General features: G+C 40.7%; 1 protein-coding gene across 1 annotated transcript; it reads left to right on the forward strand.

The window, feature by feature from the left end:
- Window positions 1-2: 2 nt before the first annotated feature.
- Window positions 3-11691, forward strand: THAP12 (THAP domain containing 12; the record flags this gene model as incomplete). The annotated part of the gene is made up of 5 exons (XM_031552255.1): window positions 3-88; window positions 5259-5379; window positions 6859-6966; window positions 7928-7964; window positions 8242-11691. Coding segments are annotated over 5 exons (2301 nt in total), but the record flags the coding sequence as incomplete, so codon positions are not given.
- Window positions 11692-15221: the final 3530 nt, after the last annotated feature.

A 15221-nucleotide genomic window follows, 5' to 3' on the forward strand; every position in this document is an offset into this window, starting at 1 on the left:
TCTGCGGGACCCTCCGGCCCGCGGCGGGAGGCGGGAGCGCTGCTGCGCATGCGTCGAGGCGGCCGTTCGCTGCTCCCGCTGTACCCCTGTACGTGGGGGTTGCGTTTGTGAGGATGGGGGGAGGTTGGATGTAAGAGGAATGTGAGGGAGGGTGTGCCTGGCTCTGAAAGGCACTGTGAGGGACTGTGAGAGGATGCTAGGGTATGAGGGAGTGAAGGGTTGCTTGGCTCTGAGGATGCCTCCTTTTGACAGGTATCTCATGCTCATCAGTAGCCCTTTCTATGCCATGTGGTGCTTAGAGAGGTTTTGGAGTGTCCTCCCTCAAAACTCCTCTGGATGCCATGCTGTGGGGGGCTCTGCTGGGGTAGGGTTGGCTTAGGGGAACCTTGGGGTGTCTCCAGTCTCAGTCATTTCATAAATGGCCAAATGGCTTAATGCCCAGACAATTGGATGGATAAATAATTGATTGGATGGTCATAATCAGTCCTGTGAGAAGGACCTGGGGGTCTTGATGGATGAAGAATGTAACATGAGCCAGCAGTGTGCTCTTGCAGCTCAGAAAGCAAATGGTATCCTGGGCTCCATCAGAGGAGGGGTGGCCAGCAGGGACAGAAGGGAGATTGTCCCCCTCTACTCTGCTCTTGTGAGGCCCCATCTGGAGTACTGTGTCTGGGTCTGGAGCCCCCAGTACAAGAAAGACAGGGAGCTGTTGGAGGGGGTCCAAAGAAGAGCCACAAAGATGATCAGGGAGCTGCAGCACCTCCTCTATGAAGACAGGCTGAGGGAGCTGGGCTTGTTCAGCCTGGAGAAAAGAAGGCTGCGGAGTGACCTCATTGCAGCCTTCCAGTACCTAAAGGGAGCCTACAAACAGGAGAGGAATCAATTCTTTGAAAGGGGAGATAACAGCAGGACAAGGGGAAATGGTTTGAAGTTGAGGGAGGGAAGATTTAGGTTGGATGTCAGAGGGAAGTTCTTTAGAGAGAGGGTGGTGAGGTACTGGAACAGCTGCCCAGGGGGGTTGTGGATGCCCTGTCCATCCCTGGAGGTGTTCAAGGCCAAGTTGGATAGGGCCCTGGACAGCCTGGTCTAGTATAAAATGTGGAGGTTGGTGGCCCTGTTGGTGGCAAGGGGGTTGGACCTTGAGGTCCTTTCCAACCCCGGCCATTCTGTGATTCTGTGAATCAAAAGGTTGTGAATGGCTCTATGTCCTGGTTGAGGTTGGTGACGAGTGGTGTCCTCCAAGGGTCTGACTTGGGACCAGTGTCATTCAACATCTTTGTCAGGGTTTGAGCGTACCCTCAGGAGGTTTGCTGATGACACCAAGTTGAGTGGTGCAGTTGACACAACAGAAGGAAGGGACCTGGATGGACGTAAAAAGTAGGCCCACATGAACCAAGTGAGGTTCGGCAATGCAAACTGCAGGGTGTTGCACTTGAGTCTGAGCAGTCCTGTATATGCATACAGGCTGGGAGAAGAACTCATTTAGACCAGCCCTGCAGAGGACATAGGGATCCTGGTGGATGACAGGTCATCCATGAGCCAGCATTGTACTCTTGTGGCCAAGAGGGCTAACAGTACCCCGGGTCACATTAAACTGAATGTGGTTTGCAACCCTGGAGGCCAATCATATCCAGGTCTGCATCAAAAGAGGGCTGGCAGCAGAGCAAGGGAGGTCATTGTTTCTCTCTACTCTGCCCCCGTTAGGTCCCATCTGGAGTACTGCATCTGGAGACTTGCAACCTTTATGATAAACAGCTGTCAGTGAGTCGGTGGTCAATGGTAGAGCATCCTAAGCAGCAGCAGAAGTGGTGAGGTATTCAAGTTCCAAATTCCAAGAAGAATCTGTGTGCTGGTAAAGCAAGTTGTATGAGTTGATTTAGGCCGTGGAAAATGCAGTGAGAAATAAGACACATTTAGATGTAGAAATCAACCTGTCAATTTCACCCCTGTGCCAGTGTAGATCATGGAGCAGATTCTCCTGGAAGCTGTGCTAAGGCACATGGAAGGCTGGGAGGTGATACAGGATAACGAGCTTGGTTTCTCCAAGGGCAGATCCTGCCTGACCAACCTAGTGGCCTTCTATGATGGCCTAGCTGTGACAGTGGACAAGGGAAGAGCCACTGATGTCATCTATCTGGACTTCAGTAAGGCCTTTGACACAGTCCCCCATAACATCCTTCTCTCTAAGTTGGAATGATATGGATCTTATACATGGACTGTTTGATGGACAAGGAACTGGTTGCAAGATCAGTGGTAGTCAGTGACTTAAAATGGTGATGAGGACCAGTGCTCTTTAACATCTCCATCGGTGACATCAACAGTGGGATCACGTGCACCTTCAGCAGTTGGCGGATGACACCAAGCTGTGTGGTGCAGTCAACATGTCCAAGAGATGGGATGCCATCCAGAGAGATCGGGACAGGCTGAGCAGTGAGCCCAGGAGAACCTCATGAGGTTCAGTAAGTCCAATTGCAAGTCTGCACGTGGTTCGTGGCAACCCTTGCTATCAGTACAAGCTAGGGAATGTAAGGATGGAGCACAGCCCTGCTGAAAAGACCTAGGGATACTGGTGGATGGTAGTTGGACATCAGCCAGTGTGTCCTCACAAGCAAGAAAGCCTACTGTATCCCAGGTTGCATCTAATGCAGCGTCAGCAGGGCAAGGGGGTGATCCTGTGCCTTTGCTGTGTGCTGTGAGACCTCACCTAGAGTATTGCGACCTGATGTGGAGTCCTCAGTACAGGAGAGACGTGGAGCTGGTAGAGCATATCCAGAGGAGGGACACAAAAATGATCCAAGGGATGGAACACCTCTCCTATGAGGACAGGCTGAGAAAGCTGGGGCTGTGCAGCCTGGAGAAGAGAAAGCTCCAAGGAGAGCAGCCTGTCAGTATCTGAAGGGGGGCTGTAAGAAAGAAGGGAACAGGTTCTTTCGCAGGAATTGGACAAAGGGAAATGATTTCGTATTAAAGAAGGGCAGATTAAGATTGGATATTAGGAAGAAGTGTTTTCTGCAAAATTGGGTTTTGATGCTCTCTGAGCTTCAGGCATAATTTGTGAGGAATCCTTGCTGGAAAATCTGAATGTTGTCAAGTTATGCAATACATGATAGTTTATTGTGTAAAGAAAATATCTTCTTCAGTTCATAACTTGTCTACTGAAAGGAGCTTTAGTTTAATGTTTGCCATTGTAGCATGTCGGAAATGTGCAGTTAATGGAACTATAAACTAAAATACTTAAAGTAAACTTAAATACTTAAAACTATGTTTTAAGATTTCTTAATGTATTTACTGTCAGCCATCATTTGTAGAAGCTTAGAGTCAAAGGTCTTTTGGAAAAAATGTGTATCAGCTACAATGAGTTGAATAGCATAAATTAATGTTTGCAAAAAGAAGTGCCCATGGAATTGGATCTCAGTTATGGTTGTAGGAATGGCTTACTTGTGAGTCAGTAACTGATAACAGTCAGTTATTACTCGTAACATTTACCATCTCCCTTTAGTTGTGTGGCTACCTGACAAAATACCAACACTCCAGTCTTTGCCGCTGAAGTTCCATAGATGTCTAGGGCTCCAGTTACAGATCTTATGGTCCAGTGGGTGAAGAGCTTGGTGCCTGTGCCTGATCAGGATCCACAAACTCTTTGTGCCAAGATCATTTACTCAGGAGTCGATTTCAGCACAGGAGGTGGCAGCCACAGCTGCCTTTATGTAACCAGGGGGGAAAACAAGAAAGGAGAGGAGCATTTGGTAATTTTATCTTTGTGCAACTCTTTTTTCCTGTATGGCTGTTCTGAGAAGCTTGTGGTGTCTTTTGATTTGCTGAAGAGTCTGATCTGGTGCTTACCTTCTATTAGTATGTACTTAACTTGTTCTCTGGATGGCAGCAACATTGGAGATAGAGGAATTTGGGCTGACTTTGCCTTGACGACTGTATGCCAGCTCTGATGTATGTGCTGTATATGTGCCATTGCTGCCACCAGTTTGTTCCTGTGTTTGCTAGGAGGCGATTCAGAGGAGCTATCATAAAGCAAGGAGCTTTGACTTTGCTCTGTGGTGGTCTTCCTCAGCCTCCCTGAGTCAGTGGAGAAAAGCATGTAAGGTCAGGCTCTTGTTCTGAACATCCCTCTGGACCGAAGCCTTCTCCATTCACTATCAGGAGGCTCATCAGCCTTTGAGACAGCCAATATGATTGCCCTTAATTGTTTGCTAATTGGAGCACCTGCTTAGAAAGTATTAGAGCTAGACTGAATATGGTCTGCGTGTTAAAGTTCTCCAATGTGAAAAAAGCCATATTTATGCTGTGTGGTTCAAGGAAGAGTGTTCTCCTGTTCTCTTGTTGAGGTGCTTGCATTTTCCAGGCAGGAGTGCAAGACCTGTGCTGCTGAAAGACTGAGCAAGAAAAGTGTTTTTATTTTAATAAAAGTTGTTATCTGTGAATCTATGAGAATAATATATTAGAAATGACTCCTGCTTTGTGGATCTTGTTGCTGCTGTTATTTTTTTGTTCTAAGTGCCAATTAGAAAAACAAGAAGAGAGAGAAATCTAAGTTGAAAAGCTGAGAAGTATGTAGCAAAGTGATGTGTTGTAAAAGAAGTCATTGAGAATGAAAGTTCCTTCTCATTTTTACTGTAGGATTACTGTGATAGCATTATAATTCTTGGTAATGTAGCTGTTTCTGGCTTTCTTCAGTTTGTTTGGGGAGGGTTTTGGCCTAGGAGAGGTAGGAGCTTGTATAACTTCATTACACAGTTAGAATTATCAACAATAAACCTTCTATCAGATTACAGTAACATTTGTGTTTCTGTATGTGGTGAGTCTGGTGCCTCAAGGTGCATGTCCATTACAACAGTGCTCCTTCAGAGAATCGTCTTTGTGGGACTTGTTTTTATTTTGAACTTCTAAACACTGAGATATTAATGACTGCTGGAATGTTTTTAACTTACATGTATAATTAACTGAGCAAATGAAATAGTAGATGAGTTTTACTGGATGCTGCATGCTGCTCAAATGTGGTTGCATAGACCCCATTAGGGGAAGTATAAGCTGACTAATTTACATCAGTTATTGGTAGTAGTGACTGCCTGGGTGATACTGAATGGTAAGCAAATAGATAAAAGCAGATTTTTGAACGATCTTTTGATTCTTTACAGCCTTTCATGAAGGGCAGGGCTCACTGCACACTGCTTATGAGCCAGGCTTGAAACTTAGAGGAATTGGTTTAAACTTAAAACTAGCTAACATTTTCTGCTTACGTGCAGGTGTCAGAGATGGGTAGAGAACTGTCGAAGGGCAGATTTAGAAGATAAAACTCCAGATCAACTCAACAAGCACTACAGACTGTGCGCTAAACATTTTGAGACCTCTATGATATGTAGAAGTGTAAGTAAAACCAAACATTTGCTTATTGTACCTTGCAGAACATGATTAAGATTCTTTTTAATCAGATTGCTGCATTTAATCTTTGATCTCCTGGGTAAGGGGTCTATGGGAAAATTAATCTTTTAGTTTTAATTGACATTGTTGTTGTGGCCCAGGGTACTGCACAGACTTGTAGATGTCTGTACTGGCACAAAGGATGAGGTGGAAGCAAGTAGCTTGGAATAAGAAATGCAGAACTGCTTCTGCTGGCTTACTGATTGTGTAGCTCTGGTCTTCATTGCAGTTCTTTTCTCGTGCAAAACTGTTCATTTTGTTTACTGTCACTATATGTTACAACATTATTTACATTTATTGGGAGTAAGAATGTATGTTTGCATACCTCTAATTATTTAAAATCATTAGTGTGCTGTTACTGAAGTGTGCACATCGTGCAGTTCAGTTCAGTTGCACTCAGCTGTGGCCAAGAGGTTTAAACATTCTGTGTATCTGTCAGGCTTTTGGTTCCTGCTATTTTTTATCCAGCAAAAATCATGGTACTGTTTCCTGTTAGCATGAAGAATTGAAGGCTATTATTTCATCGAGATGATGCTGATTTTTTTTAACAGCTTGCTTAGCAGTAGGAAATGATAGATTTGTGGCTTTGTACCAAATTTTGATTTCTAGACTGAAATAGACGAAGTTGGTCTTATCGTTATGTAGAATAATTAAAACATGTAGGTCAGACTATGAATTCCTAGTGGTAGTACACATGACAGGGTCTTTGTTTAGCCAGCATCCCAGAAACAGACCAAAAAATGCCCATTGGAAGTTAATTCTGGATCTGCAGTGAAGCTTCATGAAACTCTGTTTGAAATCCTCGGTCCAGTGACATGTCTAAATATGGTCAGTTAAAGGTCTGTTCTTGATGGAAACAGTTCAATTTAGACAATGTATATTTGCATATACTGTGAACTTAAATTTGTATTTAAAACACTAACTGCTGGAAACATTTATATGATCATCTAGAAGCCTTCCTCTTCTTCATCTGACAGATGTGTTTTCCTTCAGGATGATCAAAGTGTTTTCTTTCTGATGCATCAGTGTCTGTACGTTCAGAAAATTTATTAAAAAATAATAATAATATTCAAATAACTTAAAATTGCTGCACCAGGGGTCTGTGATATGAAGATAAAGGGGAGGAAAAAGTGGTTATACTTATTTTCTTAAACATCTCATTTTCAGTCTTCTTTCGACATCCTTGAAAATGGTTATTGCATAGTAGAACTATATATCTGTTTTGATGCATCAGAAAGTGAACATAATTAACTGGAAAAAAAATCTGTGTACAAAACCAAGAGAAATTCGTAGGTGATGCTCATTGTACACACAACACAAAACCCACAAAATTTCAGAGGTGATTTTTTTTCTTCCCCAAAAACACAGAATTTCAGAGACTATGCTTGCTTCCCAGAGACAACACTAATCTGGATGTCTTTACAGAGCCCTTACAGAACAGTTTTAAGAGATAATGCTGTGCCAACTATATTTGATCTTACAAGTCATCTGAACAATCCCCACAGCAGACATAGAAAACGAATAAAAGAGCTGGTAAGTTTGTAAAGTAAGTTTGGTTTGGCTTTGCTTTAATAAGCAAAGTTAAGTTAGAACTATGAAAACAAGTAAGTTCATGTGAAATTTTACATGAAATGTCTAATGATTAGCACTTCGGTGTTTTCAGTTTCTATACTGCTATTTGAGTATAATGTTATAGATTGTAAGTTAAAATCTGAATGTTATACTGAAGTTTTATCTACCAGAAGTTTAATCTGGATAATCTGGAAAACAAGAACTGATTGTGTCTTCCAAGGGAAGCTTCCTCTTACTTGTTATTGCAGTGCTAACTGAAAAACACCTTACAGCTGCAACCCTGCAAATCTTGCTCCGTGTTGATGTTTATCTGAGTCACTTCTGCAGTTCAGACATCCTTCAGAGCTCTACAAATACAATCCATGTGTAGAAGCAAGGTCAGGCAATTTCTTGTGGAACTGTAACTTGTCAGTGGCTCTTTTGGGACACTTTGTGTCTTTAAGTCTCTGTGGGTTTCTGTATACTGAAGATTAAGATGAATTTAACTCCTAAACTGTGTTTATACATCAGAGTACTACAGACAGTTTCTAGATGCATTTGATAAGTGTTTATTAACTGAAACTTAGAAAATAATTGAAAGCTACTGCTATCAGTACGTGTTTGTAGTAGAATGGAATTCTTTAATGTAATTGATTGACTCATAATTGTAAAATGCAGATTGAACAATCTCCTGATGTGTTTATGGGAACCTTAGCAGTAGTAGCAAACCATTCTTCTGCAATTAGTAGATACGTGTTGTGACAGCAATAAACTACCTGAAGAACCTCCTTCTCTTAGACCTTCTAGCACGTTTTTGGTAGGTATTAACAGTCTGAAAATGGTCTCATCTGCAGTATTTGCATCTGACCTTGATATATTTCAGTATTTTAAAGGGATCATGTGGTAGACAATAACATCAATGTATCTTTTTTTTTTTTTTAAGAGTGAAGATGAAATAAGAACACTGAAGCAGCAAAAGAGTAAGTGGGCAAAATAATCAGTTCATAAAAACTTTGTTTATTAAGACTGATAAGGAACTGTAGGGCACATAACTGTAAACTTATTTATTTGTTTAGGAGGATAATTTAGTTGCTGTCTGATTCAGATAGTTCATCTAAGCTCATTCCAGTGTAGTCAGTCACTTCAAAACTGGAAATATTCTTCTCTGGATTCCAGTAACTTAAAGGTAATGTAGAGAGTAGAGGAAAGCAAATGTTATGTTTTAGTTGTCTTAACACAATATTTTGTATTTTGTAGTTAATGAAGCTTTTGAACGGGAACAGGCAACTCAAGAACTGAATGAAAGCAATGCACAAAACGCTGTCTCAGAGGAAGGTGGGGAGCAGCAAGAGGAAAAATCTATTCCTTTAACTCTAGAAGAAAGAGAAAACAAGGATTACCTTAAGTCATTGTTTGAAATTCTGATCCTAATGGGTAAACAAAATATTCCCTTGGATATCCATAATGCAGATGAGCTTCCGGAAGGTATTTTTACTTCAGATAACTTTCAGGCTCTGCTGGAATATAGGATCAATGCTGGAGATGAAGTTCTGAGGAAACGGTTTGAGATGACTGCGGTCAATCTTGAGTATTGTTCAAAAACGCAGCAGAAACAAATGCTTGAGATCTGTGAGAGCTGCATTAGAGAAGAAACACTGAGGGAAGTAAGAGACTCACACTTCTTTTCTATTGTCACTGATGAAGTAGTAGACATAGCAGGAGAGGAACATTTGCCAGTCTTGGTGAGATTTGTTGATGATTCTCATAATCTGAGAGAAGAATTCATAGGATTTTTACCTTACGAGGCTGATCCTGAAATATTAGCTGTTAAGTTCCATACGACTATTACTGAAAAATGGGGTCTGAACATGGAATACTGTCGGGGTCAAGCCTACATCGTCTCCAGTGGGTTTGCTTCTAAAATGAAAGTTGTGGCTACAAGACTCTTGGAGAAGTATCCACAAGCTGTGTATACTCTGTGTTCCTCTTGTGCCTTAAATGTATGGTTGGCAAAGTCGGTTCCTGTTGTTGGTGTTTCCATGGCCCTAGGAACGATTGAAGAAGTTCGCTGTCTTTTTAGTCGATCTCCACAATTACTGGTGGAACTGGACAATACAATTTCTGCTCTTTTTCAGAACAACGAGGAGAAAGGTAATGAGCTGAAGGAGATCTGCCGTTCTCAGTGGACAGGCAGGCATGATACTTTTGAGGTTTTGGTGGATCTCATGCAGGCTTTGGTACTGTGTTTGGACGCGGTAAGCAACGATTCCACTGTCAGGTGGAACAACTTCATTGCTGGTCGAGCATTTGTACTTTCAAGTGCGTTAACAGATTTTGACTTCATTGTCACTATTGTAATTCTGAAAAACGTTCTGTCTTTTACGAGAGCATTTGGAAAAAATCTCCAGGGACAAACATCAGATGTATTCTTTGCAGCTAGCAGCTTAACAGCGGTGTTGCATTCTCTGAATGAAGTGATGGAGAATATTGAAGTTTATCATGAATTTTGGTTTGAGGAAGCAACAAATTTGGCTGCAAAATTGGATGTACAAATTAAACTCCCTGGAAAATTCCGCAGGTCTCAACAGGGTAACTTGGACGCTGAGTTAACATCAGAAAATTACTACAAGGAAATTCTTAGTGTCCCTACAGTGGAACATATAATTCAAGAATTAAAAGATATATTCTCAGAACAACATTTAAAAGCTCTGAAGTGTTTATCTTTAGTGCCCTCAGTCATGGGTCAGCTCAAATTCAATACGTCTGAGGAGCATCACGCTGACATGTACAAAAATGACTTACCTAATCCGGACACGCTTTCTGCTGAGCTTCATTGTTGGAGAATCAAGTGGAAGCACAGAGGAAAAGATATTGAACTTCCAGCTACTATTTATGAAGCACTTCACTTGCCAGACATAAAATATTTCCCTAATGTATATGCATTGCTTAAAGTCTTGTGCATTCTTCCAGTGATGAAAGTGGAGAATGAAAAATATGAAATAGGACGAAAGCGCTTAAAGGCATACCTGAAAAACACCGTGACAGAGCAAAGGTCAAGCAACCTAGCTTTGCTGAACATAAACATTGATATAAAACATGACTTAGATTTAATGGTGGACACCTACATTAAGCTCTATCCAGGTAAAGTGGAATTTCAAGCAGACTTTCTTCCCTCGAACAACTCTGAAGTAACAGAGAGCGCTTAATTTTTTTAAGCTCTTACCAGTCTGATTAAACAGCTTTTTGCTAGTTAACTTGCAATGGGGGGGAGGGGGGGAAAGACTTGGAAATCTAAAATAAATAATCACCACAATTGTATTTCCATTTTAGGTCTCAGATTTAAAAAGCTGTGGTCAATAACCCACGTTATGTTTTGTTAGTCTGTATTAAATATACTATGTGAACAAAAACAAGTCTGAAAATAAGCCCATGTTCTTTGCAGAGGTGCTTTCTGTGTCTGATTGACGTAACTGGGTGCTTGCTTGCTGCATCTTGGGAAAAGTACGTTGTGATGATTGTAGATCTGATGGGGCTATTACAATACTTGCTGATGAAATAGGTTAAGAAAAAACTGAAAGTGTTAAAAAGGGTATAATCCATTTCTGTTCTGTTACTTAGAATTTGACTTCATGCTTTTTGAATTTGTCTTTAACTGATTCCTATTCAGTTGGCATTTTGGAGAACGAATTCAGCAGTTGCACAGGCCTCATGGTGTGGACTGTTCTTGGTGTAAAGTGAATGTTCGTGGTACAGAGATACGTTTAAGGTTTCACTGGAAGAGTCAACCTCTTTAATCTCTTGACTGTTTACATTCCTTTGTGTGAGACACACAACTTTAGGCTTTTAACAAGCATGGCAGGAGTACTGAAATTCTTTAAGGACACTAAAAAATTAACATTTATTCCAGAACAACATAAGTCTGTTTGACAAAAAAAAGTGAATCTTATTGTCTGTTTACTTGTGAACTCACCCAGGAAAGATTAAAATAAGAGTTCGTTGTTTGTCTAGAAGTAAGATTGAAAATATTGCTGTTATTTTTGGCAAGAATAAAACATTTTTGTACAGTTTATTGCGATTTAAAATAAAATGTGAATTGCTTTTTATACAGTATTGAATTTATTAGTAAAGCGATGCCTCTTTGAGAATGTCTATACTTTTGTAAGGTACCTTTTAGTTTGGTTGCGTTTGTTTTGTTTTGTGATCCTAGTAGTAACCTTGTCTTAAGACACAGAAAGAACTGTGTAGTAATGCATGATCTGTATGTTCTGCTGAAGGTTTTCTAAAGCATTTTGAAATAGTTTTTAAACACACCGTTCTTAATTGCAGAAGTTTTGTTTGACTGAAGCAGTGACAGGTGGAAATAGCTTTAACTTGAATGGCTGAAAAGTTTTGTAGCTATCCTGATGCATGCCAGTTTTTTAACTTATAATTGTGCTTCTATGTATTTTCTTTCCAGTGGAGGAAAACCCCAGCAACAGAAAATTGAATGACTGTAGAGACGGTGATAAATACAACTCCCAGTGTGATCACAGGCAAACAATAAGAATAAATTTGGAAAAAAACAAACCCTACAACTCTTTAGTTCTAGTAAACCTAGTTATTAAAATGGTTATGTACATCTTAAATGTTTTTAGGAGCTTTTATTTACATTGGTGTAGGTAAAAATTACTTTTAAAAGTGTTATCATTTCTTTTGCTGCTATTTCTATCTGATATCTGGCATGCTTTCCTGTTCATGTAGTTGTCTCAGACAGAAAATGTAATAACCAGTAATAGCTTGTTCTTTTTCTGAAAAGGATATATGGAAAAAAAAAAAAGAAAAAAAAGAAAAGAAAGTTAGAATTCAGACAGAAAATCTTTGTTTAAGAACATCTGAATTACAATCTTAATAATGGGGGGAAAGAAAGGACGAGGGTTAGGGGGAAAATGCTTTTCTATCCTGGGAATGTTTGTCACTTCTAGACTTCTAGTAAACACGGTGATGTGAGGTGAGCCTTTTACCAGTCCTCTATTAGGAATGCTTTAAGAAGAAATAAAAAAAGGTGCAGCAAAGTGACTTACTCCAATAGTTGGAATCCCCACTGCACAGCAGACTTGCCGAGCTCCCTGAGTCTTTTGACAGCAGGCAAGGTTAAATGCCCTGTGAAGCAAATTAATTCCACCTAACTTCTGTTTCTGAGCTGTAATAATTACTGCAGGCTCATTTGCTATCTAAAGAAGCTGTCTAGGTACATCAGAGGGCTGCTACTGTTTGTCTTCATTTCTGATGAGACAGAGACCACAAAAATTGCACTTCAGCTGCTAAAATGTGTTGCTTGAATATAGGCATACGTGCATAGTCAGACATGGAAAACTAATCCCCAGTTCCATGTGACTGACCAAAAGTGCTGAAGACTTTCTGATTATGTAGATAGGATCTTTTTGACTGATGTACAGAGACAAATGGAAGAAGAGAAATGCAGTAAAACACCCCGCTAGCTACTGAAGTGTCTTCTGGAGCCAAACTGTGACTAGCTTTGCTAATTAGCTGGCTCCAAGTGCCTTGATTGGTTGCTGTGCTTGATCATCACACTGCCTTTCATAGCAATGCGTAGATTGTAATCAATCAAAAGCTCCCTACTAAGGCTATTTGAATTGTTCCTTTGCTGCAGAATACCTCGCTTCTTTTTGATGTCAGCACATCACTTGAGAACCTGTAGCAGGAAGTCTGAACGGTGGCTTTGCAATATCCACAGGAGCAAAGAAGTAGCAGGTGGCAATGGTAGGTAGCCCTCTGACTTAGGAGGACTGTGTGGAAGAAACCATTTCCTGAAAATATACTGGCTTCCATCTGCTGGAGGTGCAGACAGGAGACAGCTGAAGGAGAATCCAATAATACAATATCAAAGAGAATATTACTGCTAGAGCAGGCTGGAGTTCCATAGAGAAGTAACTGAAACTGAGACGAATACTGAGGATAAGCTTTGGTTCCATTTTTTAACAGACTTTTGAGACAGAGGGAATTGTCATCTTTAATATCCTATCAGTACAGCAGGACAGTACGTGTTTCCAAGGAGCAACTGAGGTATTTGCCTGACTTTGACCTGGCTTTTTGGAATACTCTATGTAACAAAGCAATATGTTTTCCTCAGTGGTATTTTGTGTAAACAGTACTTGTCTTAAGCATATACAAACCCTTTCCTTTTCCCATGCACAGAGTTTTTGTTAGAATGCTCTATTGCTCCTTTCAAAAGTAGCATGTAGCTTTCTATCTCCTGTAGTGCTTTTTCTGTCTGGCTATAGAAATGTTTTAACTGCTTGTCTGGCTGCCAAAGTTCTGCTGTAAAGAAGTAGAGGACCAGAACTGCTTAATGATTCTGGGTGCAGCTATCATGCACTCTGTTTATGTGAAACACTGCAAATCTCGGTGCTGCCAGAAACATCCAAATTAATCTGAAAGGATGAAAATAAATCTCTTTACTGGATCTGTTCCAGGCAGCAGTTCCTAATATAGAATAACAATAGGTGTTATCCCAAAGTAGGCTTAATATTCAATAATTTCCAGACCTCTAAAGCTCTCGTTTCCCTAAGGGGAAAAAAAAAGTTTACGAAGAATCATTTTCTACCCACTGTTTCACATATGTGTAAGCAGTGAGGCATCAGCAAAAAAATAGAATTGGGAATTGTAGACAGTTCTGCAGCAGTTTCAAAATATGTGTGTGCTTATACGCTGTCCTTAGTTTGCCAAATTGTGTTAATTGTGTTCCATAACACTGTAACTGTACACTTTGTTATTGCCATAGGTGTTTTTTTTCCTATTTATTTTCATGTAGCAAAGCAGTCTTTTCATAAAACCTTACTTCTGTGTCTTCTGTTTTAGCTTGCATTGTGTTCACCCTTGGAAGTGTCTTTGAAGGCAAAGCAAGTACTAGTACAATTTATTCAGTGATACTGAGGATCAGGAGCAGTGTCCTGGTGACAGAACAGGACCTTTGCAGTTCCCTACTGCTCTGTTTTGCAGTGTCCTAAAGTTAGACATCATCAAGCAAACACTCTTTGTGACTGCCCAGGTAATCTTACTGTAAATGTCGATGCTTTTATGTTGTAATTTTGGCTGAAGTTTTGCATAAGATTCCCAGCCAATCTGTGTGTTAACTGGCATGAAAGTCTTTAGGAAGAACAACTTAGTTTCCCAATTGTAGATCTTGAGGTACAGACAAAAGATAGTTTTTACCAGGTCACCATGTCCTCCAGCTTCATCTGCACACTGTCTACTTCAGGCACTCATGACCACATCTCCACCAGCAGGAACTCTATAGCAAAGCATCTGTAGGCATAACAAAGGTTCCTTATTTCATGCTGTGAGCCTGCAAGCATACCTTACAGGCAATGGTTGGAAAGTAGGGGCATGTGACAACTCTAGCTCTACTAAAAGATAATGAGCAACAGTGATTTACGTTTTAAAATCTGAGATCCTTATCAATGCCCAGAATCTGTTAATAGTTGCAGGTGTTCTGTGGCATTTCTCACTGCGAGGTGGCTAGTGAGTGTCCAGTCATCTACAGTTGAAACTTGAACTGGAAAAGTGCCTTTATTTTCTTACTGTTGGAAGAACATCTAGAAGGTCTACTCGGCAAGATGATAACTCTGATGTGGCCCAAGAACTGCAGTGGGGTTTTCTTGTAGGTAAATTCTGGCAACTAAGACACTTCAGTTTCTACCATCAACAGGATGTGGTGTCTGAGGGGAAGAACTGAATACCAGCGCCTTGCTCTCCTTTTATCCCTTTCATTTCTAGAACAGAGGAATTTCAAGCTTTGTGGCTGATTCCAAGTGAAGCAGCAAGACACTTCTGTACAATGTATAGAAATATCTGGTATTTATTGTGCCAATCCTGAAGAAGCAGGTGGAAATTTCTTGACCATTCCTTCATTCAGTCCTCAGATTCACTAAAGCAGAGGGCATCCTTAATGCCCACCACCACAGGAAATGCGTGCTCCTCCTGAATGCAGTGCTGCCAGATGTGGAAAAAGCTGTGAATAACCTTAAGCAGTGATGCTGGTCATCCCAACAAGGGCAATGAAGACTTCTGAGCTCTTTCCTGAAGTTTGGGAGATGAAGATTGGCTGCTTCTTTTTGTATAGTTGACTGGAACAATCAATATAGGACAATTTACCAGTACCGTAGATGGAGAACAGTTTTGCTCATGTCTTAAGGATCCTTGGAACAGATACTCACCACCTGCTTGATGTCAGCCTT

Source organism: Meleagris gallopavo, chromosome 1, assembly GCF_000146605.3.
Source record: "Meleagris gallopavo isolate NT-WF06-2002-E0010 breed Aviagen turkey brand Nicholas breeding stock chromosome 1, Turkey_5.1, whole genome shotgun sequence".
NCBI lineage: Eukaryota > Metazoa > Chordata > Aves > Galliformes > Phasianidae > Meleagris > Meleagris gallopavo.